General features: G+C 49.3%; 3 protein-coding genes across 7 annotated transcripts; 2 read left to right on the forward strand and 1 right to left on the reverse strand.

Annotated features, from left to right (window-relative positions):
- The first annotated feature begins 12071 nt into the window (after window positions 1-12071).
- Window positions 12072-15091, forward strand: INO80B (INO80 complex subunit B). The gene is made up of 5 exons (XM_003908839.5): window positions 12072-12304; window positions 12535-12727; window positions 12948-13066; window positions 13236-13405; window positions 14476-15091. Exons 1-5 carry the CDS (start codon window positions 12196-12198, stop codon window positions 15004-15006), a joined length of 1122 nt encoding a protein of 373 aa, XP_003908888.1. The 5' UTR covers window positions 12072-12195; the 3' UTR covers window positions 15007-15091.
- On the forward strand, window positions 15072-18059 carry WBP1 (WW domain binding protein 1). 5 transcript variants are annotated; one of them, XM_021924988.2, is made up of 6 exons: window positions 15204-15824; window positions 15982-16270; window positions 16630-16704; window positions 16795-16897; window positions 17025-17201; window positions 17373-18059. In XM_021924988.2, the coding sequence occupies exons 2-6, from the start codon at window positions 16130-16132 to the stop codon at window positions 17831-17833; spliced, it is 957 nt and encodes a 318-aa protein (XP_021780680.1). In that variant the 5' UTR covers window positions 15204-15824; window positions 15982-16129; the 3' UTR covers window positions 17834-18059. The 5 variants fall into 5 exon arrangements, with proteins under 5 accessions (XP_021780682.1, XP_021780683.1, XP_021780680.1 ...); XM_021924987.2 differs by having other exon boundaries at window positions 16151-16270; XM_021924990.2 differs by lacking the exon at window positions 15982-16270 and having other exon boundaries at window positions 15072-15824.
- Window positions 18060-18235: 176 nt separating this feature from the next.
- Window positions 18236-22545, reverse strand: MOGS (mannosyl-oligosaccharide glucosidase). Its single transcript, XM_003908842.5, has 4 exons — window positions 21756-22545; window positions 21356-21582; window positions 20364-20560; window positions 18236-20186 (listed from the first exon to the last, which is right to left on the reverse strand). Exons 1-4 carry the CDS (start codon window positions 22105-22107, stop codon window positions 18449-18451), a joined length of 2514 nt encoding a protein of 837 aa, XP_003908891.1. The 5' UTR covers window positions 22108-22545; the 3' UTR covers window positions 18236-18448.
- Window positions 22546-24451: the final 1906 nt, after the last annotated feature.

The following is a 24451-nucleotide window of genomic DNA, read 5'->3' on the forward strand; positions in this document are numbered from 1 at the left end:
GGGTTCAATCGATTCTCCTGCCTCAGCCTCCCGAGTAGCTGGGATTACAGGTGTCTGCCACCACGTCTGGCTAATTTTTGTATTTTCAGTAGAGACGGGGTTACACCATGTTGGTAAGGCTGGTCTCCAACTCTTGACCTCAGGTGATACACCTGCCTCGGTCTCCCATAGTGCTGGGATTTCAGGCATGGCCCATGCCTGGCCAATATTATCTACCTATAGATATAGATATAGATACAGATATATCAGCTGCTTTGCTGGATGGCTGGACTTACCCAGCTGGACTTATCACTCCCTGCTTCCATAAAAACAGGGTTCCCTTCTTGCCCACTCCAGGGAAAGCCCAGTGGAAGAGAAGGAAATGGTAAAGAATTAGCTTGCTGACCACACATAAAGGGATCTCCTGAAGGTTTCAGAACACAGACAGAACTTGAGAAAGGGTGAGGCTCCTACATAGCAGGCTGGCTGGACCCAGAGACATACCAGTCTTGAGCTCTTAGAGAGTCCAGATTAGAAATTTCTGCTACAGCAAATCATTCAAGATTCTTTTGGAAAAGCTGACTGAAAACTACTAAAGCAAAAGGGGAAATGTATTGGCTCCTGGAACTGAGCCAATACAAACAAATGAGCCAGGGGTCAAGCTTTAGATGTGGCTTGACCCTCTCATTGAGTGTCAGGAAGATCCAGTCTCTTCCCAACACTTGGTTCTACTTTCCTCCATGTTGGCTTCACTCTCTACAGTGTAACGAAATTGCTGCCCAAAATTCTGGGTCTACATCTTTTCAGGCTTAAATTCATCTGAAAAGAGCATCTGTTTCCTGAGGCTCCTACACATGTCTGGGATTCACTGTGAGACATTTAGGATCATTCATCCATCCCAAACCAATCACTGGAGTCAGAGGGTGGCCAGATATGAACCAATTGCTGTGGCTAAGGAGGTTCTAGGTGCCAGCTGGCCAGGCCTGGGGTCACTTGCCCACTCCTGGAGACTAACCAGAACCCAGTGAACTGGGAGGGAGAAGGTGGGGGAGGGTTGTTTCCCAAAGAATGTTCCAACCACTACCACCAGAAGGTGAGAGAATGGAAAATGAACAGGAAAAACAACGAACATCCCCTACACACAAAATTTTATATGGAGAAGAGAGTTCTTCTGGTCAGTAGGAAAGGCAGATGAAAAGATTTATAAAGTCCATGGCATCTGAGATTAACCACAAAAGATGTGTGAGGGGAATGAAAGGGAAAGATATTGTTCCTTAATTTCTTCAAATATTCATCATCACTCATCTGAACTGTAAGCCTTCCAGGGAGGGGCAGTCTGTCTTGTCCCCAGTGCCTGGCACATAGCAAGTGATCAATTAACATCAGTTGAAGTAAATAAACAAAGGAGAAGCATGCAGATTTGCGAGTCCTTGATTGAGATGTGCCATCCTCTTGGACTAAGACAGTTCATTTCAAATGTTTGCTTTTAAGCAACAGAACCTTTTTTTTTTTTTTAATGAAATCTTACCTGAAATGTGTGAAATCAAATCAAAGCTGCTATGATGGGAATAGGTGCTGGAGCCTCATGCCTTGTCTACCCACAGGTGCTCAGCCACTCCCTGCTCCCCCAGTGAACACAAGCTCTATGGAAGAGTTTGAAAACCCCTGGCCTGGCCAGGTGCAGTGGCTCATGTCTGTAATCCCAGCACTTTGGGAGGCCGAGGCGGGCGGATCGCAAGGTCAGAAGATCAAGACCATCCTGGCTAACACGGTGAAACCCCGTCTCTACTAAAAATACAAAAAATTAGCCGGGCGTGGTGGCGGGCACCTGTAGTCCCAGCTACTTAAGAGGCTGAGGCAGGAGAATGGCATGAACCCGGGAGGCAGAGCTTGCAGTGAGCCGAGATTGCGCCACTGCATTCCAGCCTGGGTGACAGAGTGAGACTCTGTCTCAAGAAAAAAAAAAAGAAAAGAAAAAGAAAACCCCTGGCCTGAGACCCAGAAAGGAGGCAGAGGAATGGAGGATCTTCGAAAAGGAGGTTGAGCTCAAATCCTGCCTGAGAGTTTGTACTCAGTGTGGCTGAAGATTTTGGGGAAGGAGGGACATGATCAGGTTTATCTTATATTATATAATATATAATATAAGCTGCCTAGCTGGAGCAAAGTGATGCCATGATAATTCACTGCAGCCTCGAACTCCTGGGCTCAAGCAATCCTCCTGTCTCAGCCTCCTGAGTAGCTAGGACTAAAGGCATGCACCGCCATGCGAGGCTAATTTTTAAAATTTTTTTGTAGAGACAGTATTTTACAGGCTAGTCTTGAACTCCTGGCCTTAAGTGATCCTCCTGCCTCAGCCTCCCAAAGTTCTGGGATTACAGGCATGACCACTGTTCCTCAGCCCAGAATTAACTTTAGAGATTGTAATTTGGCAACCTTTTCCATAAATCAGTTGGAGGAGTTGTGACTGGAGTCAGGGAAGCCAACTAACACTGCACTCAACTGAGGGAGGAGAGATAAGGGTCAAAATTTCTATTTTTTTTTTTTTTTGAGATGGAGTCTTGCTCTGTCACCCAGGCTGGAGTGTAGTGGCGCGATCTTGGCTCACTGCCAGCTCCGCCTCCTGGGTTCATGCCATTCTCCTGCTTCAGCCTCCCGAGTAGCTGGGACTACAGGCGCCAGCCACCATGCCCGGCTCATTTTTTGCATTTTTAGTAGAGACGGGGTTTCACCGTGTTAGCTAGGATGGTCTCGATCTCCTAACCTTGTGATCCGCCAGCCTTGGCCTCCCAAAGCGCTGGGATTACAGGCGTGAGCCACTGCGCCTGGTTGGATTTATTTATTTATGTATTTATGTAGGTATGTATGTATGATTTTTATTTTTATTTTTGAGACGGAGTCTAGCTCTGTCCCCCAGGCTAGAGTGCAGTGGCGCAATCTCGGCTCACTGCAACCTCTGCCTCCCAGGTTCACACGAGTCTCCTGCCTCAGCCTCTTAAGTAGCTGGGATTACAGGCACGTACCACCACGCTCGGCTAATTTTTCTATTTTTAGTAGAGACGGGGTTTCACCTTGTTGGTCAGTCTGGTCTTGAACTCCTGACCTTGTGATCCACCCACCTCGGCCTCCCAAAGTGCTAGGATTACAGGCGTGAGCCACCGCGCTCGGCCAGATTTATTTTTTAAGTTAAATTTTCATTCGAAAAATATTTGAAAGTACATGTACAGTTTTTTAAACACTATAAATGCCACTGTTTTTTAAATAATGTAAATGATGAAAACAATGAATAAAAGTATGCCTTCCCCACCCTCAATTATTCCACTTCCAGAAGAAAACAGTGAGACAGTTTGGTGCATTCAAGTGCTGAAGCTCACACCAGCAGCTCGTGTTGCTGACTTTTCTGGAATTGGGCATGCCAGTTGCTAAACATTGCCTTAATTAAAAATTAAATTACCGGCTGGGCGCAGTGGCTCACGCCTGTAATTCCAGCACTTTGGGAGGCCAAGGCAGGCAGATCACAAGGTCAGGAGTTTGACACCAGCCTGACCAACAAAGTGAAACTCCATCTCTACTAAAAATACAAAAATTAGCTGGGCGCTACTTAGGAGGCTGAGGCAGGAGAATTGCTTGTACCTGGGAGGTGGAGGTTGCAGTAGGCTGAGATTGGGCCACTGCACTCCAGCCTGGGCAACAGAGCAAGGCTCTATCTCAAAAAAAAAAAAAAAAAAAAAAAATTAAATTAAATTACATTACATTACATAAACATATAGCTAAATAAATTTTATTAAAGCAAAGGTGATAAATATTCAAAATTCATCACTTCCTGAGTATTTTACTGCATTTCACTATGAGGTCTTGAGTAGTTTCCATCTGTAGTATCTGTATGGAGGGAATGCTATATATGCCAATGCACATCTCTTTCCAACTCTGTATTCAGTGATGTCTCATTTGAAATTGGCCATGGTGGGAGTACTTACACAACAGAAATAGGTGAACATAACAAATCCAGCTTGTTGTTTGTTTGTTTGTTTTCCCCAGGGAGCTTTTGTTGAACATTTACCAACATGCCACTGGTTTGGTGCACAGTCTTTCCAACTTTATCCTTTCGTTTATGTCTGTATCTGTATCTCCCCAGCTACGAAATAGATATGTGGGAAAGGGGCTGTGGGTCACCTAGGGTTCAAATCATCTTATATTTCTGCACAGTTCCCCACTGTGGACAGTATTGACAGAATGAGCTCTAGCCCCTTTATGGTAGTTGGAGAACATTTATTCTTCTTCCCACTTTTTCACAGCCTAAAGGTAGGTACTTGGCCTAACCCAACTAACTGGAATGTTTCCAACTGGACTTTGAATATTGAGGGAGTGCAGACAAGACCTAGCCAGAGTTCATGATATACACTCAGTGCACCTGCAGCACCTGAGAAGGGCGTAGCAATGCCAGTAGAAGATTCTCACAGCAAGTTCAAGTGGCCTGACTTCAGTGTGGCCTTGGCATAACCTTAGCCATAGGTTCGTGCTGCCTGGCCTCCTTTGAATCTTGCTTCTTATCCAGAGAAAGTATGAGACGAGCCCCAGAACATTTTATCCAGGGAAATTTGAGTCTCACTTCTTATCCAGGGAAAGTACGAGATTAGCCACCTGGCATGGTGGCTCATGCCTGTAATCCCAGCACTTTAGGAGGTTGAGGCAGGAGGATCACTTGAGCCTAGGAATTTGAGACCAGCCTGGGCAACATAGTGAGACTCTGTCTCTACAAAAAATAAAAAAGATTGGGCGTGGTGGCTCATGCCTGTAATCCCAGCACTTTGGGAAGCTGAGGCAGGTGGGTCACTTGAGGCCAGGAGTTCAAGACCAGCCTGGCCAACATGGTGAAACCCCATCCCTACTAACAACACAAAACAATTAGCCAGGTGTGGTGGCAGGCACCTGTAATCCCAGCTACTTGGGAGGCTGAAGCAGGAGAATTGCTTGAACCCAGGAGGCAGAGGTTGCAGTGAGCTGAGATCGCACCATTACACTCCAGCCTGAGCAACAGAATGAGACTGTGTTTCAAAAAAAATGAAAAAAAGGCTGGGAGCGGGACTCATGCCTGTAATCCCAGCACTTTGAGAGGCCGAGGCGGGCGGATCATGAGATCAAGATCACCTGGCCAACATGGTGAAACTCCATCTCTACTAAAAATATGACAATTAGCTGGGCATGGTGGTGCACACCTATAGTCTCAGCTACTCGGGAGGCTGATGCAGGACAATCGCTTGAACCCGGGAGGCAGAGGTTGCAGTGAACTGAGATCGCGCCACTGCACTCCAGTCTGGTGACAGAGCGAGACTCCGTCTAAAAAAAAAAAAAAATTAAATTAAAACAACAAAACAAAACAACAACAACAAAAAACTACAAATAAAAAAGTAGCCAGACATGATGGCACTAGCCAGTCATCCCAGCTACCTGGGAGGCTGACAAGGGAGGATCACTTGAGCTTGGGAGATTGAGGCTGCAATAAGCCAATAAGCCATGATCGTGCTACTGCACTCCAGCCTGGATGACAGAGCAAGACTTTTCCTTAAAAAAGAAAAAAAAAGGCCGGGTGCGGTGGCTCAAGCCTGTAATCCCAGCACTTTGGGAGGCCAAGACGGGCGGATCACGAGGTCAGGAGATCGAGACCATCCTGGCTAGCACGGTGAAACTCCGTTTCTACTAAAAAATACAAAAAACTAGCCAGGCAAGGTGGCGGGCGCCTGTAGTCCCAGCTACTCAGGAGGCTGAGGCAGGAGAATGGCGTGAACCCGGGAGGCGGAGCTTGCAGTGAGCTGAGATCTGGCCACTGCACTCCAGCCTGGGTGACAGAGCGAGACTCCGTCTCAAAAAAAAAAAAAAAAAGCTCAAAGAATGTTGGAGACATGTCAAAATGATACAGAAACCAGCTTAAAGGAATACTCACTGGCCAAACCTGTGAGAAATTTGAACATCAAGCCAGGCGTGGAGGCTCCTGCCTGTAATCCCAGCGCGTACGGAGGCCAAGGCAGGAGGACTGCTTTTGCCTAGGAGTTAGAGACCAGCCTGGGCAACATAACCTGAACCCTACAAGAAATTTAAAAAATTAGTTGGGCAGGGTGGCACATCCCTGTAATCGCAGCTACTCAGGAGGCTGAGGTGGGAGGATCAGTTGAGGCCAGCAATTCGAGGTTGCAGGGAGCTATGATTTGGCCACTACAATAGAGCTAGACTCTGTCCACCTCTAAAAATTGAGCATCATAATAAGTAATGACAGCAATGGATTACAACTCACTGCTAAAAATTGGAACCCATACTGAAACAAATAAATATATATGTAAATAAACGTAAGGAGAGAAAGCTCTTATAGTAAAATGCTAACTAATACATGTAACTGCAATAATGGAAATAGATCACCATTTGGCAATTATTATAGTAGAGTTGATTCATACACTAGTCATCAATGGATACAATGCCTGGTGGGTGAAGGTTTGATGGGGAATGGGATATTAGGGTAGTTGCAGAGTATTTCCCAGAAAATACTTATTAGTTGGAAAGGTAAAAATGGTGACATTACAGTGGAGGAAATAGGCAGACAGCATCTTGACCAGGTGATCAAGGTTAATATCATCAGTGGTGGGAAAGGCTGACATCATGGGCCTCCCAATATGACACACTGAGAAGAACACAGCATAATGTTTTTGTGGGCTGGGCACGGTGGCTCACGCCTGTAATCCCAACACTTTTTGAGGCTGAGGGAGGAGAATCACTTGAGCCCAGAAGTTCAAGACTAAACTGGGCTTGAACTTTTTGAGACCCTGTCTCAAAAAAAAAAAAAAAAAGAAATCAATTTTTTTTGTGTGTGGTGTTCTTGCCAAGAATTTATAAGTCTAGGCCAGCCATGGCGGCTCATAGTGTAATCCCAACACTTTGGGAGGCCGAAGTGGGCAGATCACTTGAAGCCAAGAGTTCAAGACCAGCCTGACCAACATGGTAAAACTCCATTTCTACCACAATATACAAAAATTAGCTGGGCATGGTGGTGCACACCTGTAGTCCCAGCTACTCAGGAGGCTGAGGCACGAGAATTGCTTGAACCCAGGCAGCAGAGATTGTAGTGAGCCGAGATCATACCACTGCACTCCAGCCTGGGTGACAGAGCAAGACTCTGTCTCAATCAACCAATCAATGTATAAATCTAGACCTGAGGAAACACCAGACAGACCCAAGTTGATGGCCATCCTATAGAATTAAAGACTTCTACCCTTTAAATTTGTCAAGGTCATGAAAGACAGGATAAGAGTGAGGAAATGTTCCAGATTAAAACAGATTAAAGGGACTTAATTTAAAAATGTAATACATGATCCTAAATTTGGATCCTGGATAAAAAGAAAAAGGAGGACCAGGCACAGTGGCTCATACCTATAATCCCAGCACTTTGGGAGGCTGAGGTGGGTAGATCACCTGAGACTGGGAGTTCGAGACCAACCTGACCAACAGGGAGAAACCCTATCTCTATTAAAAATACAAAATTAGCACATGCCTGTAATCCCAGCTACCCAGGAGGCTGAGGCAGGAGGATCACTTGAACTCGCGAGGCGGAAGTTGCAGTGAGCCGAGACTGAGCCATTTCACTCCAGCCTGGGCAACAAGAGCAAAACTCCATCTCAAAAAAAAAAAAAAAAAAAAAAAAGAGGCCAGGTATGGTGGCTCATCCCTGTAATCTCAGCACTTTGGGAGGCTGAAGCGGGTGGATCACAAGGTGAGGAGTTCAAGATCAGCCTAGTCAACACGGTGAAATCCCATCTCTACTAAAAATACAAAAATTAGCTAGGGATGGTAGCAGGCGCCTGTAATTCCAGTTACTTAGGAGGCCAAGGCAGAGAACTGCTTGAACCCAGGAGGTGGAGGTTGCAGTGAGCCGAGACTGTGCCACTGCACTCCAGCCTGGGCAACAGAGTGAGACTCTATCTCAAAAAAAAAAAAAAGGGAGGTATTTCACAGTTTCACAGTTGCTGAAATTTGAATGGTATCTGGATTAATGTTGTATCAAGTTAATTTCCTGATTGGGACAGCTGCACAAAGCTTATAGAAAACTGTGCTTGTTTGAGGGAAATACACACTGAATGATTTAGGAGTGATATGACATCATGTCTGCAACTTGCTCTCATATTGATCAGAAAAAGAATAATGATGTAAACCAAAAATAAAATTCTGAGTCCCCCAACCATGTTGGGCCATTCCATGTTAACCTGAAAAACTAGTATGGGCCATGATGGGAAAGCGGGGGCTGGACATGCCTTGTTATACCCTCCTCCCTTTTGTAAATACTGTTATAACAGACTCTTTAAGTCTGATAAGAAACATTTACAATGTATTCTCTCTGAAGTCGGCTACCTGGATGCTTCACTTGCATGATAAAATCTTGGTCTCCACAACCCCTTATGTCAACCCAGACATTCCTTTCTATTGATCCCAAGTTTCTAGACAATAATTTAACTCTTTTTTTTTCTTTTGAGATGGAGTTTCACTGTTGCTGCCCAGGCTGGAGTCCAATGGCTTGATGTCAGCTCACTGCAACCTCTGCCTCCTGGGTTCAAGCGATTCTCTTGCCTTAGCCTCCCCAGTAGCTGGGATTACAGGCATGTGCCACCATGTCCAGTTAATTTTTGTATTTTTAGTAGAGACGGGGTTTCAACACATTGGCCAGGCTGGTCTCAAACTCCTGGCCTCAGGCGATCCACCCGCCTTGGCCTCCCAAAGTGCTGGGATTAGAGGTGTGAGCCACCGCAGTCAGCCAATAATTTAATTCTTTCAACCAACTGCCAATCAGAAAACTGCATCTACACAATACCTGAAAGCCCCCACCTTCCAGTTGTCCTGCCTTTCCAGACCAAACCAATGTACATCTTACATGTATTGATTGATGTCTTATGTCTCCCTAAAATGTATAAAATCAAGTTGTAGTCAGATCACTTTGGGCACATGTTCTCAGGATCTCTTGAGGGGTGTGTCAAGGGCCATTAGTCACTCATATTTGGCTCTGAATAAATCTCTTCAAATATTTTAGAGTTTGACTTTTCATTGACAATGATAATGGGCATAAACACAGATAAATGTTAACAATTTCAGAATCTGCCCCGCCCCCCAACCATGTTGGGCATTCCATGTTAACCTGAAACACGTGGAATGTTTCAGGAGTTAAGAAAGTTTTGGCCCGGCACTGTCACTCACACCTGTAATCCCAGCACTTTGGGAGGCTGAGGCAGTAGGATCGCTTGAGCTCAGGAGTCTGAGACCAGCCTCGACAACATGGCCAAACCTTGTCCCTACAAAAAAAAAAAAAAAAAAATAGAAGAATTAGCTGAGCATGGTGGTGTGTACCTGTAGTCCCAACTACTTGGGAGGCTGAGATAGGAGGATCACTCAGGCCTGGGAGTTTGAGGCTGCAGTAAGCCATGTTTGCACCACTGCATTCCAGCCTGGGAGACAGAGCTAGACCCTGTCTCAAAAACAAAACAAAACTAAACTAAATAAAACAAAAACGTTATTAGAGAAAGTTATTTGTATTCATCTTGCAATTTTTCTGTTTGAAGTTACTTCAAAATAATTGTTTAAAATAAGACTAAGAAATCTTTCAGAAAGAAGAGTGCCTCTCAGCCTACAAACATGCTCAAATCTCTCTCACTCTAAACAAAGCAAAACTAAAAACAAACAAAATAATGAAGCCAGTTGTCACTTACTGTTGCCACTTCCTCCCTACTGGGCATCATGATGCACAGGAAACACCACTGGGCCAGGTGTCAGGAAGCCTCTGTTTGAGTCTGGCTCTGCCACTCCCTAACTTTGTGACTTTGGCAAAAACATTTCTTTTTCTAAGCCTCAGTTTCCTCATTTATAAGATGGAAACAATGGTATCTCCCTTATGGAGATGCTGTGGGGGCCAAGGGAGAGAAGGAATATAAAGGCAGGTTATAAACTTGAATGTATTCTACAAATACGAATTGCAAGTGATCCTTCACTGTAACTCCTGGTGAAAAGAGTATTGCCTTCACACCGTGATAAAAGCCATTCTCTTCTTGGAGCTCAGCCTGCCTCCTGAAGGACTGTACCCAGCTGATCACAGCCTTAGTCCCTTGATACTTTCTGCCTCTCCTGACCTTCTCAACCCTGTCTGGCCCCTCTGCTCAGCTGTGCAGGACAGGTGCTCACTTGTTTCTGTTCCTGGTTCTTTTCCTATTATCCACTTACTCTTTCTGGGTGTCTCATCTGCTTCCATCACTTGGGGACCTCCAGTATTACGCTGATGACATCCCCACTCATACTTTCATCCTTGGCTTCTCTCAGCTATTCCACCTCCACCCAGGCATTCCCACAGGCACTTCAAATTCACCTTGGGCAAAACTAAATAATTCCCTTCTTAACTTGCTTCTCTTCCTATGTTCTCTTCCTTACTGAAAATACCATCTTCCCACTAAATACTTGGGCTAGAAACCTATAAATCACTTATTATTATTTGCTTACTGAAGCATCTACTATGTGCCTGTGCCTGCTGATACCCTAGGTACCGTGCGTTCTTGATTTCCTCTATTCCTTGAAAGAGCCCTCATGGGGTGGATCCTACTGTATTCCATCTTACAGAGTTGGATTCTGAGGTTCAGAGAGCTTAAATAATTTTAAGCCCAAGGTTGCATAGCTAATAAATGGTGAAACTGGGATTTGATAATAGGCTTGTCTGACTCCAAAATCCCTTTTCATAATCACATACTACATGACTTCATCCTGGATTCCCCCAATATAATTGCTCATTGATTCTTGGTAATTTTATCACTGAAATGTAAGAGACAAGAGGAATAAGTTATTTCTTTTTTCACTGCTGTTACCTTGCTCAGACACTCATATATATTTAGATATATGTATATAGGTGTTTTTTTCCAATTATAAACGTGATATATATTGGCTGTAAGAAAATACATTACAGATCTAGATAGTGAAAGTTCCTAAACCCCAACTTCTACAGTTAACCAATATTAACAGGTATACATTCCTCATTTTTTTCTATGTATTTGCTAGTATATTATGCTTTTAAAAATCAGATCACATAATCCTGAAATTTACCTTTCTTTTCTCTTTTTTTTTTTTTTTTTTCTTTTTTTGAGACGGAGTCTCGCTCTGTCCACCAGGCTGGAGTGCAGTGGCGCGATCTCGGCTCACTGCAACCTCCACCTCCTGGGTTCAAGCGATTCTCCTGCCTCAGCCTCCAGAGTAGCTGGGTCTACAGGCGCGTGCCACCACGCCAGCTAATTTTTTTTTTTTTTTTTTTGTATTTTTAGTAGAGACGTGGTTTCACCATATTAGCCAGAATGGGGAATTCACTTTTCTTATTTCATGTATCAACACATACAAACCTACCTGTTTTTATATCTTTTTTAAAATGAGGTAAAATATACACGTTTTATACAAAATTCAAAAGACGCAAAAGGGTATAATAATAAAAAATAGGTGACCATCCACCCTTGTTCTCCATCTGCTCATCAGCAAATGACTCTTACCAATTTCCTAGGTAGCCTTCTGGCGCGCCTCATTTCTTTTCCAAGCTACTTGACATCCCACTGTATGGATATACCAAGTTCATTAGGACACTTAGACTGTTAAAATTCTGTGTCAATCTCATTAATTACTTATCACTCAACTTTTCTTAGCAATATGGTGTTCCACATTGTACAGCTGCACCGTAATTCATTTATTTATTCCCCTACTTATGAAAATTGAAGTCTAAATACCTAAGAGCATGTGCTTTGCTCTGCTCTTAGGGCACTTGTGCTGTTTAAGCATTTCGGCCATTTTGTCATCAGTATAGTTTATGTATTCCTCCACCCAATTGTGAGTTCCTCAAGGACAGGGGCAGTGTTCATATTCATCTTTGCATCCTCTTAGACTAGCTTCCTGCACTTGGTCTGGCGTATACATTCACCAAACTCGAGTTCAATAATTGATTCACCCGCGTTGAGTTCTGAAATCTAGTGTGGGGAGGCGGAGCCAGGGGAAAGCCCTGCCCATCTGGGCGGTCCCGACCGCAGAGGGACCGGAACGTTAGTTGGAAGGATTCTTGTTTCTCAGGGACGATTTTGGACGCGAAGCGTGCCCCGCACAAGGATGGTTGCTACGAACGGGAAGTAACTGGTTATTTTGCTGGCTCCAGTTTTTCCGCGGGGCGGAAAAGGCATGTCTGCGTGTGTCCCAACCATTTCTAGTCCCCTTTCCTTGCAGGACCTCATGAGTAAGCTGTGGCGGCGTGGAAGCACCTCTGGGGCTATGGAGGCCCCTGAGCCGGGTAAGCGCGGATAGATCAAGCAATTTAGGCCGTGTTAGAAAAGAAGTCCCGTTCTTTCTCCTCGGAGAGTTCAGGGTACTTCGACCACAGGTGGGAAGGAGAAAGGCGGTGCTGTTGTTATGGTAACAGAGAGTACTGCGGAAAGGGTGGGATCGGTAGGGGCTTAGGTTATTCAGGGCTTCCCCTGCCACCCTCCGGCCGAACACTGTCGACAGGCGTTCCTTCCGCAGGAGAAGCCCTGGAGTTGAGCCTGGCGGGTGCCCATGGCCATGGAGTGCACAAGAAAAAACACAAGAAGCACAAGAAGAAACACAAGAAGAAACACCATCAGGAAGAAGATGCCGGGCCCACGCAGCCGTCCCCTGCCAAGCCCCAGCTCAAACTCAAAATCAAGCTTGGGGGACAAGTCCTGGGGACCAAGAGGTGAGGCCAAGAGGGTCAAAGTTTTATAAGGGGAACTTTAGGAGCAGAGAAAGTAGTTAGAAGCCGACTGGGCTTTCTAGAAGACCGAATGGACACTGTGACTTCATGGTCCAGGTTTAGGCAGCAAGAGTCTTAAGAGGGTGGGGAAAGTTGGGTGGAGCTACTGCGTAGGAGGAGGAGACGCTTGCTCATTTTAAAGAGTAGTGTTGCTTCTCTGCAGTGTTCCTACCTTCACTGTGATCCCAGAGGGGCCTCGCTCACCCTCTCCCCTTATGGTTGTGGATAATGAAGAGGAACCTATGGAAGGAGTCCCCCTTGAGCAGTACCGTGCCTGGCTGGGTGAGAAGGATCTGGAGGTGGGGAAACTGGGTTTCTTATTATACCCGCCTAAGGAAAGAAGGTTGGTTCTGAAATGGGTTAGGATTTTCCATATCCCAGTATTAACTCAGCCAAATTAGGGTGCACCATCTGAACAATTCTATTTTTCTTTCTCCAACTTCCTTCCCAGATGAAGACAGTAATCTCTCTCCCTCTCCACTTCGGGACCTATCAGGAGGGTTAGGGGGTCAAGAGGAAGAGGAGGAACAGAGGTGGCTGGATGCCCTGGAGAAGGGGGAGCTGGATGATAATGGAGACCTCAAGAAGGAGATCAATGAGCGGCTGCTTACTGCTCGACAGGTATGTTGGTCATTGTTTATTCACTCACCAAAGTATACAGTATTGAGAACTCTCCACGACCCAAGCACTTTGCGTGGTAGTGGGGATATCGATAGTGGAGAAAAGACAGACAAAGTTTCTGTTCTCCTGGAGCTAGTATTCTAGTGTGTGTGTTGGGGGGCTGGGAAGTAAATAACTAAATAAATAATTTCAAAAAGCTATATGGTTTATGACAAAAAGAATAGGGTGATGAAATAGAAATGGCATAAACAAACAAATAGAAAATGACAGAAGAGAGACATTAGGGTAGTTAGAGAAGGCTTCTCTGAAGAGATAACATTTGCAATACCAGAGGAGCTTTTCCAGCAGAGACCAACAGGCGCACAGACCTTGAGACTGGAACATGTCTAGCAGAGTAAAGGAGAAGAAAAACTGCACAAGCCACTGAAGGGCTGTACGCAGAGAAGTGACAAACTTGGTTTACATTTCAATAGATTACTCTGGCATCCTTGTAGAGAATGAATCTCCGTGGAGACAAGAGATAGAAGTATGGAGACCAACTAGGAAGCTGTTGAAGTAATCAGCCGAGAGGCAGTGGTTGCTTTAACCAAGACCAAAGTGGTGGAGATGGAGAAAATCATATGAAATATGGCTATATTTTGGAAGTAGATACTTGTGGGGAGGGGAATGGAGAGAAAATATATCAAGGCTAAGCCTGGGATTTTGGCTTCAGCAGTTATCCAACTGATACTCTCTACTGAGATAAGATTAAAAACAACAGACCTCTGGGAAAGCTGGTACAGTTTTGGTGCACAGGTCAGGCAGGCAACATTATTGATGCTTCTCCCCTTGAGAGTTAAGGACCTAAAGCTGAATGTCAGGAGATCTGGGATGAGGCAGTATTTATGAAGAGGAACCTATGGAAGGTGTCCTGGAGAGGGTGCTTATTTATTAATATCCCGTCTCCCAAGGCCTGCGCTGCTCAAGACCCTGCCTTCCATGTCCCTGCTTTCCCCTCCGCCGATCTGACCGACCTCGCCTCTCCATCCTCCTCCGTTTTCAGACAGCACCCCGTCTCTGTCTCTCCCTAGCGAGCTCTGCTCCAGAAGGCGCGGAGTCAGCCTTCCCCGATGCTGCCGCTGCCTGTGGCTGAGGGCTGTCCAGCTCCTGCTCTCACAGAGGAGATGCTGCTGAAGCGCGAGGAGCGGGCGCGTAAGCGGCGGCTCCAGGCGGCGCGGCGGGCAGAAGAGCACAAGAACCAGACTATCGAGCGCCTCACCAAGACTGCGGCGACCAGTGGGCGGGGAGGCCGGGGAGCCGCACGGGGCGAGCGGCGGGGAGGGCGGGCTGCGGCTCCGGCCCCCATGGTGCGCTACTGCAGCGGAGCACAGGGTTCCACCCTTTCCTTCCCACCTGGCGTCCCCACCCCCACGGCGGTGTCTCAGCGGCCATCCCCCTTAGGCCCGCCTCCGCGCTGCTCTGTCCCCGGCTGTCCCCATCCGCGCCGCTACGCTTGCTCTCGCACCGGCCAGGCACTCTGCAGTCTTCAGTGCTACCGCATCAACCTGCAGATGCGGCTGGGGGGACCCGAGGGCCCTGGATCCCCCCTTTTGGCTACGTAAGGCCCTTACCTAACCTGGACTCTGCGCCCTGTCCCATGCCCGCTCTTGAGTGTCTTCCCCACCCTATTAAATTTCATCCGGTGCTTTGGCTTGTACAGAACTGGGGGAGTGGGATGTTGTGGGCAGACCAGTCTCCGGTATACACATATTTTGCCCCTGTCGGAGCTTACGTCGATGCCTGGGGCTTGGAAAGCACCGCAAGAAACTGGGCTGGTTTGCGGCCAGAGTCGGACCGACTTTGGGGACCCCGCCTCTTACAGGCGGGATTACCTGGCGGTCGCCGGCATTTGGCGTCATTCCGAAAACATGGCGCAAGCCAATCAGCGGTAACCTTGGTCTTCGGGGCGGCTGTTCGTTGGTTGATATGCCAGAGCCTGTTCTGCTGTCTTTATTGGCTATTGCTGCTGTCAGTAAGGGCCGTGGGTCGAACCTTCCCCTACTCTTTGTCTGTACAAGCTCATGTTGTCTGGGAGAGCGGCGACGGCGCTGCTGTGGATTGGTCACAGGGAGAAACCTCTTATCTGTTCCTATTGGCCTGTCCGTCAAGGGACGATGCTGATTGGTAGGGCAGAGCAATCTGAGTCCTAGTTGGTGGAGTTCTCCCCGGATGGAAGCTCAGGCCGCGTAGTGATGGTGGCGGCAGCGAAGATGGGCCAGGCAGGGACCATGGCGGTGGCAGCAGAGGTGGCAGGGGCGGGGCGGCTGGCGGTAGAGGAGGCTGTGGTCCTCAGGGGGCTGTAGGTGGAGGCATGGCTCGGGCCAGCAGCGGGAACGGCAGCGAGGAGGCCTGGGGGGCACTTCGGGCATCGCAACAGCAGGTATCCCAACAGCTCCAAAGCCTATCACGACAGCCGTTTGTCTCTTTCCCCTTTCCTTATCCCTTCCTTTTTGGGGGTGGGGGAGGAACTCACGGAGCCAAAGGTACTGTGAAGTTCCTAAACATGTCCCACTCTTTGTCTAAACTTTGTAACGTAGATGCAGCTGACTTTTCCTGTAGCCTCATAGACCCCATCCCATGGCTGCAGTGGAAGCTTGCGGTGGCTCGCCAGTGACCAGAGGCATAGTGAGGCAGGCCCCAGGGAGGCTCCCTCTGTCTTGCAACAGTTATTTGTGATCTTTTTCTATGTGCCTGTTGTCACAACAGAGTCCGGCAGCGTCTTCTCTTGAGGGAGCAATTTGGAGAAGAGCTGGAACCCAGACTCGCGCCCTGGATGCCATCCTTTATCATCCACAGCTTCCCATCTGGTTGGGAGCACTGCTCTGGGTCTCACACTGCCCCTCCTCTGTCCTAGGGAGCCTGAGGCCCAGGGGTGGAAAGATCCAGTTGGGGGTGGGGGTAGTGAACCGCGCAGGATAATGAAAGCAACTTGCTTTGGAAATGACCTTCCCCTACCCGTTGTCTGAGACTGAGATTATCTCAGACTGTCTTCTGGCTTCTGCCAAAACACTCCCATAACAGAAAGCACGGGGGGGAGGGGGGGGGGGGGGTGGGGGAGGGTGAGGCTTGAGTGTGAAGGAAGTCTTATATATGCAGACCTGAAATCTCCCTCTTTGTATGTCCACACTTTTGTCTTGTTCTCTAGACTGATTCTTGCTATTCCAAATCCTCTTCCACGTTGACAGCCCTTCAGATATTTCAACACTCCTCTCAGCATCCTCCACTTCCCCCATCTCTCCAAGCTGAACTTGGTTCACAGGGTGGGATTGTGTATGTGCATGCAGGAGGTGGGGGTGGACAGTGCCCTGCGCTGGAATCCCCCTTAGTTCTAAGTGCCTCCTTGCCCCCAGCTTCGAGAGCTGTGCCCAGGAGTGAACAACCAGCCCTACCTCTGTGAGAGTGGTCACTGCTGTGGGGAGACTGGCTGCTGCACCTACTACTATGAGCTCTGGTGTAAGTCTCCAAGAGGGCTGTTTCCAGGTCCCTGTGCCCACCCTCCCTTGGACCTCAGAATTTCGGCCTTCAGGGCCCCTTCTCTGCATGAAAGATGCCTGAGTCGCTCCCTCCTTGCCTCTTGCAGGGTTCTGGCTGCTCTGGACTGTCCTCATCCTCTTTAGCTGCTGTTGCGCCTTCCGCCACCGACGAGCTAAACTCCGGCTGCAACAACAGCAGCGGCAGCGTGAAATCAACTTGTTGGCCTACCATGGGGCATGCCATGGGGCTGGTCCTTTCCCTACCGGTTCACTGCTTGACCTTCGTGAGTGACTTGATGCTCTGGGTCAACTACCAGTGGCTCTCCCCGAACCAGGACCCCAAATCATCTGACATTCCTTTTTCTACACATTTCAAAGTATTTTTCCCTAATATAAAAGCTAGCACCCTATACCTGGTTGCCTTCAACGAATTATGCCAATTTTCTCCCCTGCAGGCCTCCTCAGCACCTTCAAGCCCCCAGCCTACGAGGATGTGGTTCACCGCCCAGGCACACCACCCCCCGCTTATACTGTGGCCCCAGGCCTCCCCTTGACTGCTTCCAGCGAACAAACCTGGTGTTCCTCCTCATCCAGCTGCCCTGCCCACTTCGAAGGAACAAATGTGGAAGGTGTTTCCTCCCACCAGAGTGCCCCCCCTCATCAGGAGGTTGAGCCTGCGGCAGGGGTGAGCCCTGCCCCCACACCCCCCTCCTGTCGCTATCGCCGTTTAACTGGTGACTCCGGTATTGAGCTCTGCCCTTGTCCTGCCTCCGGTGAGGGTGAGCCAGTCAAGGAGGTGAGGGCTAGTGCCACCCTGCCAGATCTGGAGGACTATTCCCCTTGTGCACTGCCCCCAGATTCTGTACCGCAGGTCTCTCCCATGGGGCTGTCCTCCAGTGAAGGGGACATCCCGTAAGTAAGTTTTGAGAGGGTGGGTGGGTTACTTGCCCACCAGAAACAGCCCTAGTCCCACCTCCTTGCGTTCCCTTTGGCCCCTTCCTGCCTACCTAGATCTGCCCGAAAGGGCTGGAGCCCTGAGGAGAGGGGCAGTATTTGGGGGATTGTGCTAGCTTTACCCCCGCAAGGCATCAAGACATATACACAGGAGCCTTTGATCTCATTAAAGAGATTTGAACCAGCCACTTGTGGATTTGGGTGGACTAAAGCTCAACTCACTGCATTGCACTTGACCTGACTGGGTTTGAAGGGGACAGGTTATGGCCACTTGACCCCACCTTCCCTGAGGACAGCAGACAATCCTGAGGCCTGGACTGACCTAAGGCCTCTTGGTGAGGCAAATCTGGCAAAAGCAATAGAGTTCAAAATGTTTTTTCCAATTTATTTAGAAAAATAGACTCTGAATTCACATTCACCCCAGGGCTATGTGGGATGACAGTAAGGAGACACCTGAGATGAAATGAGGAAGGTTTGAATTACTGGTATCCAAGGGACTGGGGGCAGAAGCCAGAAGCCTTTGTCCCTCTAGAGCCAGAATGGCATGAGTGGTCTGGCTCCCCTCCTCTCCCTCCCTTCAGTAGTCTTCAGCCATGGCCAGTAAGACAAGGCTGGTCCAGCCGTGGAAAGGGCGGCAGCCCATGCCTCGCCCATCTCGGTCACTATACTGCTCCCAGAGAAAGCCTGTAGCCTGGTACTGGCGCCATACATTGCCTACCACATTGGCACGGAGCTCACTGTGGAGTTTGGCAGCCCGAGCCTGGTGAGGACCCTCCAGATGCCCATAGTGGTGGAGTGCTCCCAAAGCCAGGTAGTTGACATTGAGCCACACAGCACCCCGCCAGTAGGGGGGATCATGCTCTGAATTGCGCTGGCCATAAAAGGAGCTGGAGGCTGCAAGGGAGCGTAAACCAAAGGGGCTCCAGAGATGGCGGCTGTCAGCTAGAATGTCCAGCAGGGGCCCAAGGCGGGATGAGTTGGGGTCCAGCAGTCGCAGCAGCAAGGGAAAAAGACTGACATAGCCAAGGGCATCTACATACTGCAGTCGAGGTTGGGGCCGGCCCACCACCCGAACCAGCCCCTGAGGGGGCCTGGGCTTCAGCTGTACTGCTTTTGTGTGGTTCCCAAAGTCTGCAAAGACTCCTAGCTCTGGGGCCCAGTGCAGCTCATCCAGGCTCTCTGCTGCCTCCAGTGAGGCAGCCAGTGGGCCCAGCTCAGCAGCTACCTCAGCCTCACCCAGATGCTCTGCCAGCTGCGTCAGCACACGGGCACCCAGTGCCACCCAACATCGCAGGTCCAGGTGCCGTTCGGTGACTGAAGGGTGTGAAGCCCGGGGGTAGTCATCCAGCCCAGAGGGTAGGGTCTTGGGGTTCAGTAAGGTTGGTAAGGCAGGGTCCCGTCCCCGCCAGCGGTAAGATAGTGGAACTGGGCCTGCCTGGCTCTGATGGAGCCAGGAGAACCAGGCATGCAGGCGGGGGAAGGCCTTTCGGAGGAAGGCCAAGTCGTCAGGGTCACCAACCTCTAGCATATGGGCTACAGGCAAAAGTAGGGTTGGGGGGTTGGCATGGACTGCTCGTTGCACTAGGAATTCTGGAGGTACCCGGGCTCGGGCCTCATCCCCCAGTATCTGCTCCCTCCCAATCCAGCCATCAGCATTTAGCAGCCCCAGCCAGTGGCCTAGGGCTTCCCGGGTGAGGGAGGGATCCCACCGCTGAACCACCAGCTGGTGAAAGCCCTCATCCCAAAGGAAGCCTCGTGGGAAGAATGACCGGGAAGGCACTGCTGTAAAAAGAGGTAGGGGTGGAAAGAGGGCTGGGTCCACCTTCTGCTCAGACCCTTCCACCCCCATGTCTGGCAATACCAGTCCTTGTCCGTAGAAGTAGCCAATTCCACCAAGGAGGCTGCTGAGGGCAGCCTGACCCAAAGCCTGCTCGCCAGGGCTCAGGCCCTTCTCCTTCAGCTGGAAGGTCTTCTCAAAGCGCTCTCTAAAGGCCTCAGCATGGCTCTCCAGGGCATGGGTCAGTAGACTGCCTGCCAGTCTTGGTAGGACTTGATTTCCTCCTGCCTGGGCACTGCCCGATTCAAACACAAACTCTATGGAAAAGGGAACTTTCAGGGTCACCTGCTGTATCAAGAACTGCCCCTGCCCTTGCCCACTTGGGCCTCTGTCCTCCCACTTCAGAGATCCTGGCAAGCCGAGGTAGCGTTCAGGGGAGGCCCCTGGGGGCCGATGCTGAAACCAGCTATTTAGGCGACTCTTTACCATCTCTGTCAGCAGGGGCAGTCCTGGGTTGGAGGTCCAGAAGACATTGTAGCTTGAAGGGGAGAAGATAAATAGGAAATATTATTCAAGAGAAGGCAGTGGGCATTATAAAGAGAAATACGAAATGTTCAGGAGTCAGGTTGGGAGGTCTCAGGCAGGGGATATGGAGACTGGTGAAAATGGGAATAACCACCCCTTCCATCCCTGAACATTCTCTTCCCCCAATTACCTGCCATACTTGGGGGCTGTATCCCCTGGACTAGTTGGTGGCAGAAGTGTAAAACGGAAGTCACCAAGTTCACTGGTGTGCCCACTGATGAACTTCAACTGCCCCTTGGACCCAACCTCCGGTATTAGGACTTCATTGCTATCTGTCACCACATAGAAGAACAGGGAGACCAAAGGGATGGCAGAGGTACCTGAGGCCTAAGTGACCAAGGAGGACAGAAAAGAACAGTGTTAGACTGGCATTCTCTCTTGAGAATCAGCCTTAGTGAGGGAAAGGAACAGCAGGCAGGGGTAATGTAAACAACATACATCTGGCAGTACTGAGGGTCACTGAGGGTAACCAGGTACACCCAAGTGGGATGAGATAAAGAGCCTTGCACTGGGTGCCCTGGAAGATAACAGTATACTTTTGTACTATGTCCTACACTAAGAAATCTACACAGTTTATTTCATTTAATTCTTTTTTTTTTTTTTTTTTTTTTTTTTTTGAGACACAGTTTCGCTCTTGTTGCCCAGGCTGGAGTGCAATGGCACGATGTTGGCTCAGTGCAACCTCCACCTCCTGGGTTCAAGCAATTCTCCTGCCTCAGCCTCCCGAGTAGCTTGGATTACAGGCATGCGCCACCATGCCCGGCTAATTTTGTATTTTTAGTAGAGAGGGGTTTCTCCATGTTGGCCAGGCTGGTCTGGAACTCCCGACCTCAGGTGATCTGACAGCCTCAGCCTCCCAGAGTACTGGGATTACAGGCGTGAGCCACCGCGCCCAGCCTCTTTTTCATTTAATTCTTACAGTCCTGTGAGTTAGGTGCTATTATTATCTACATTTTACATTTTACAAGCAAGGAAATCAAGGCTTAGAGATGCTCATAGAGGCAGCTGTTTAAGGCAAGATTTAAGCCAGGCAGCCAGAGCCCACTTCATGCTGCATTTGCTGGCAGCAAGGGAAGGATAGAGGGGGTCTGGGCTGAGAAAAGGGTGTCCTGAGGCCCTGACCTGAGGCTCTACAGTCACTCTCCAGCTCCAGTCCCCTCCGTGCTGACCCCCAGGCCTCTTGACGAACTCAGTGGTGAGCTTTAAGGCCCCATCCTGGATGTGCTGCCGCCCGAAGGAGAGGCCGTCGTGGAACTCCCAGCCATAGGGACCCACACCGTCCCCCTGCTCACACGTGTGCCTGAGCTTAGGAGTCCCCGGGGTGGTGCCCTGCTGCGCCCACATCAGTCCTGGGGGTAGAATGGCCACGTAAGTCAACGAGCAGGGGACCTGTCCCTCCGGGTCTCTGGGTCATCCCTCTTCATAACTCTCCTGATCCATTCCTCCCCACCCTTGATCTGGCTTCAAGCTGGGGCGCCCAGATTAGGAGTCCGCCTGCCTGCCCCCCCTGGGGCCCGGTTACCGGTGAGGAGTGGCTTCGGGCTGCGGGTCTTCATGCCGAAGTAGACGTGAGGGCGGTAAGTTCCCCAGAAGAGGTCCGGGGCCACTGCGGGGCTGGAGGAGTCGGCAGGCAACACAGGAGGCGCGGAGTGCAGCGTGACCGCCCGCCGCGCACGGTGCCACGCCAGCACCCAGCGCCCCGACATGCCCAGGGCCAAAGACAGGACCACGACGGCCAGAGCCACTCCTCCAGCCGTGCTACGCGGCCCGCCGCCCCGGCCGTCCCGTCGCCCGGGGCCTCCCCGAGCCGCCCTCTCGACGGTCCGCACTCCCTCTGCCGGCACTGCGCGGCGCCGCCGCTCGCCCCGAGCCATCCTGGCACTGAGGTCCGCGTCGCGAGAGCTCGGAGAGGCGGCAGTGGAGCCGGAGTCCTGCCTCGCCTCTCCGGCTCCAGCTTCTCGCCCCAGCGACCACCGTCCGGTCAGCGACACCTGCCAGCCCGCGCCTGCGCCTCCGCCGCCGCGTCAGCCTCCCGCCGGAAGTCCCGCCCCGCCACATTAGGTTAAGTCCCAGAGTCCGGAACCGCTGCCTGCGGCTTGGCATAGGGTTTGTCTACAGCATCCGTCCTGGGCGTTGGTCCACCGGGACTGCGCTTATCTGGCAACTCCATGGAGTTCACAGGCTCGGAAAAACCAATCTAGCGTTGGGCTGAGGCATGAGAATCATTTGAACCCGGGAGGCGGAGGTTACAGTGAGCCGAGATTGTGCCATTGCACTCCAACCTGGGCGACAGAACGAGACTTCATCTCAAAACAAAACAAAACAAAACAAAACACTGATGTGGCCAGGCTTGGAGGCTAACATCTGTAATCCCAGCACTTTGGGAGGCCAAAGCAGGTGGATCACCTGACATCAGTTCGAGACCAGCCTGGTCCACTTGGTAAAACCCTATCTCTACTAAAAATACAAAAATTAGCCGGGTGTGGTGGTGGGTGCCTGTAATCCCAGCTACTCGGGAGGCTGAGGCAGGAGAATTGCTTGAATCCAGGAGGTGGAGGTTGCAGTGAGCCAAGATCGGGCCATTGCACTCCAGCCTGGGCAACAAGAGTGAAACTCTGTCTCAAAAAAAGAAAGGAAAGAAAGAAGGAAGGAAAGGAGGAAAGAAAATACTGATGCTTTATGCAACACGACCACTTATATTTCACTATAATCTGACTTCTGGCCCCACTCTCCACTGGTGGTAGACTTTTTGCTTATTAAACAATCATCTGACCAAACCCAGTGGTCAGTCCTGTTTTTGTCTTTCTTGCTACCATTGCATTTGTCTACATCCTTATTGTAGCACTTATTACATACCTGTTTCATTATCCATCTTTGTATCACAGTACTAATCAATTATAGGCATAAGGTAGATGCTAAATATTTAGAAATTCAACAAATGTTTATTGTATACCCTATATTGCATTATGCAAGGTGCTGGGGACTCAGAGAAAATGGCCCCAACCTCAAGTTCACAATCTTGAAGCACAATGCCAGCGCTCAGTGCATGTGCAACCATCCCCATTTTTTTAAATTTTTTTTTTTTTTTTTTTTTTTTTTTTGAGACAGAGTCCCGCTCTGTCACCCAGGCTGGAGTGCAATGGCGTGATCTTGGTTCACTGCAACCTCTGCCTCCAGAGTTAAAGTGATTCTTCTTCCTCAGCCTCCCGAGTAGCTGGGATTACAGGCACCCACCACCATGCCCAGCTAATTTTTGTATTTTTAGTAGAGATGGAGTTTCACCAGGTTTGCCAGGCTGGTCTCGAACTCCTGACCTCAGGTGATCCAACCACCTCAGCCTCCCAAAGTGCTGGGATTACAGGTGTGAGCCAACACACCTGGCCAGGCCACCCCCATTTTTACAGATGAGGAGAGTAGTTAAGATTGACCCAAATAACAGCCAGTTAATTTTGGAGCTGGGGAACTCAAATCCAGGTTGTTCTTTTGACTTTAGAATAAGGCCTCTTAGGCCGGGTGCAGTGGCTCACGCCTGTAATCCCAGCACTTTGGGAGGCCAAGGCGGGCAGATCACCTGAGGTCGAGAGTTCGAGACCAGCCTGACCAACATGGAGAAACCCTGTCTCTACTGAAAATACAGAATTAGCTGGGCATGGTGGTGCATGCCTGTAATCCCAGCTACTCGTGAGGCAGAGGCAGGAGGATTACTTGAACCCAGGAAGCAGAGGTTTCAGTAAGCCGAGATCGTGCCATTGCAATCCAGCCTGGGTGACAAGAGCGAAACTCTGTCTAAAAAAAAAAAAAAAAAGAATAAATAAGGCCTCTTAGATATGCTCCCAGCAATGTTTTAGGCACTTTACAGATATTAATTCATTTAATCTCAACAGTCCAATGAGGAAAGTACTATTATTTTCATTTTACAAATGAAATAGGCACTGAGAGATTAAATAATTTGTCTAAAGTCATACAGCTACATAAGAACAAAGCTAGGATCTCAACCCCAAGCAGTCTGGCTCATTACAACAGTATACTGCCTCCTCCTAGCTTTCTTTTTTAAAGGGGGAGGGGAAAAACAGTCCTTTGAAGATAGCACCCTTTTAGACAGGGAAAAGGTATAGTAATGCTGCTGTAGGAGGGTTGTGGGAAATGTATCCAGCAAAGTACACAGCAGGCCACTGACTACAGATCTTTTGTTACCTAGCTGAGCATTCTGAAGGTGTC

The sequence above is a fragment of the Papio anubis genome, chromosome 14, assembly GCF_008728515.1.
Source record: "Papio anubis isolate 15944 chromosome 14, Panubis1.0, whole genome shotgun sequence".
Taxonomy (NCBI): Eukaryota; Metazoa; Chordata; class Mammalia; order Primates; family Cercopithecidae; genus Papio; species Papio anubis.

Coding starts and splice junctions, on each gene's coding strand:
- WBP1 (XM_021924987.2), top strand. CDS start 15,756: ATGGCTCGGGCCAGCAGCGGGAACGGCAGCGAGGAGGCCTGGGGGGCA. Junction 16,271..16,629: donor GGTTGGGAGCACTGCTCTGG/GTCTCACACTGC, acceptor CCACGTTGACAG/CCCTTCAGATATTTCAACAC. Junction 16,705..16,794: donor AGCTGAACTTGGTTCACAGG/GTGGGATTGTGT, acceptor CCTTGCCCCCAG/CTTCGAGAGCTGTGCCCAGG.
- MOGS (XM_003908842.5), bottom strand. CDS start 22,107: ATGGCTCGGGGCGAGCGGCGGCGCCGCGCAGTGCCGGCAGAGGGAGTG. Junction 21,583..21,755: donor CCCGAAGCCACTCCTCACCG/GTAACCGGGCCC, acceptor TTCTACCCCCAG/GACTGATGTGGGCGCAGCAG. Junction 20,187..20,363: donor ACAGCCCCCAAGTATGGCAG/GTAATTGGGGGA, acceptor CTCCCCTTCAAG/CTACAATGTCTTCTGGACCT.
- INO80B (XM_003908839.5), top strand. CDS start 12,196: ATGTCTGCGTGTGTCCCAACCATTTCTAGTCCCCTTTCCTTGCAGGAC. Junction 12,305..12,534: donor TATGGAGGCCCCTGAGCCGG/GTAAGCGCGGAT, acceptor TTCCTTCCGCAG/GAGAAGCCCTGGAGTTGAGC. Junction 13,406..14,475: donor GGCTGCTTACTGCTCGACAG/GTATGTTGGTCA, acceptor GTCTCTCCCTAG/CGAGCTCTGCTCCAGAAGGC.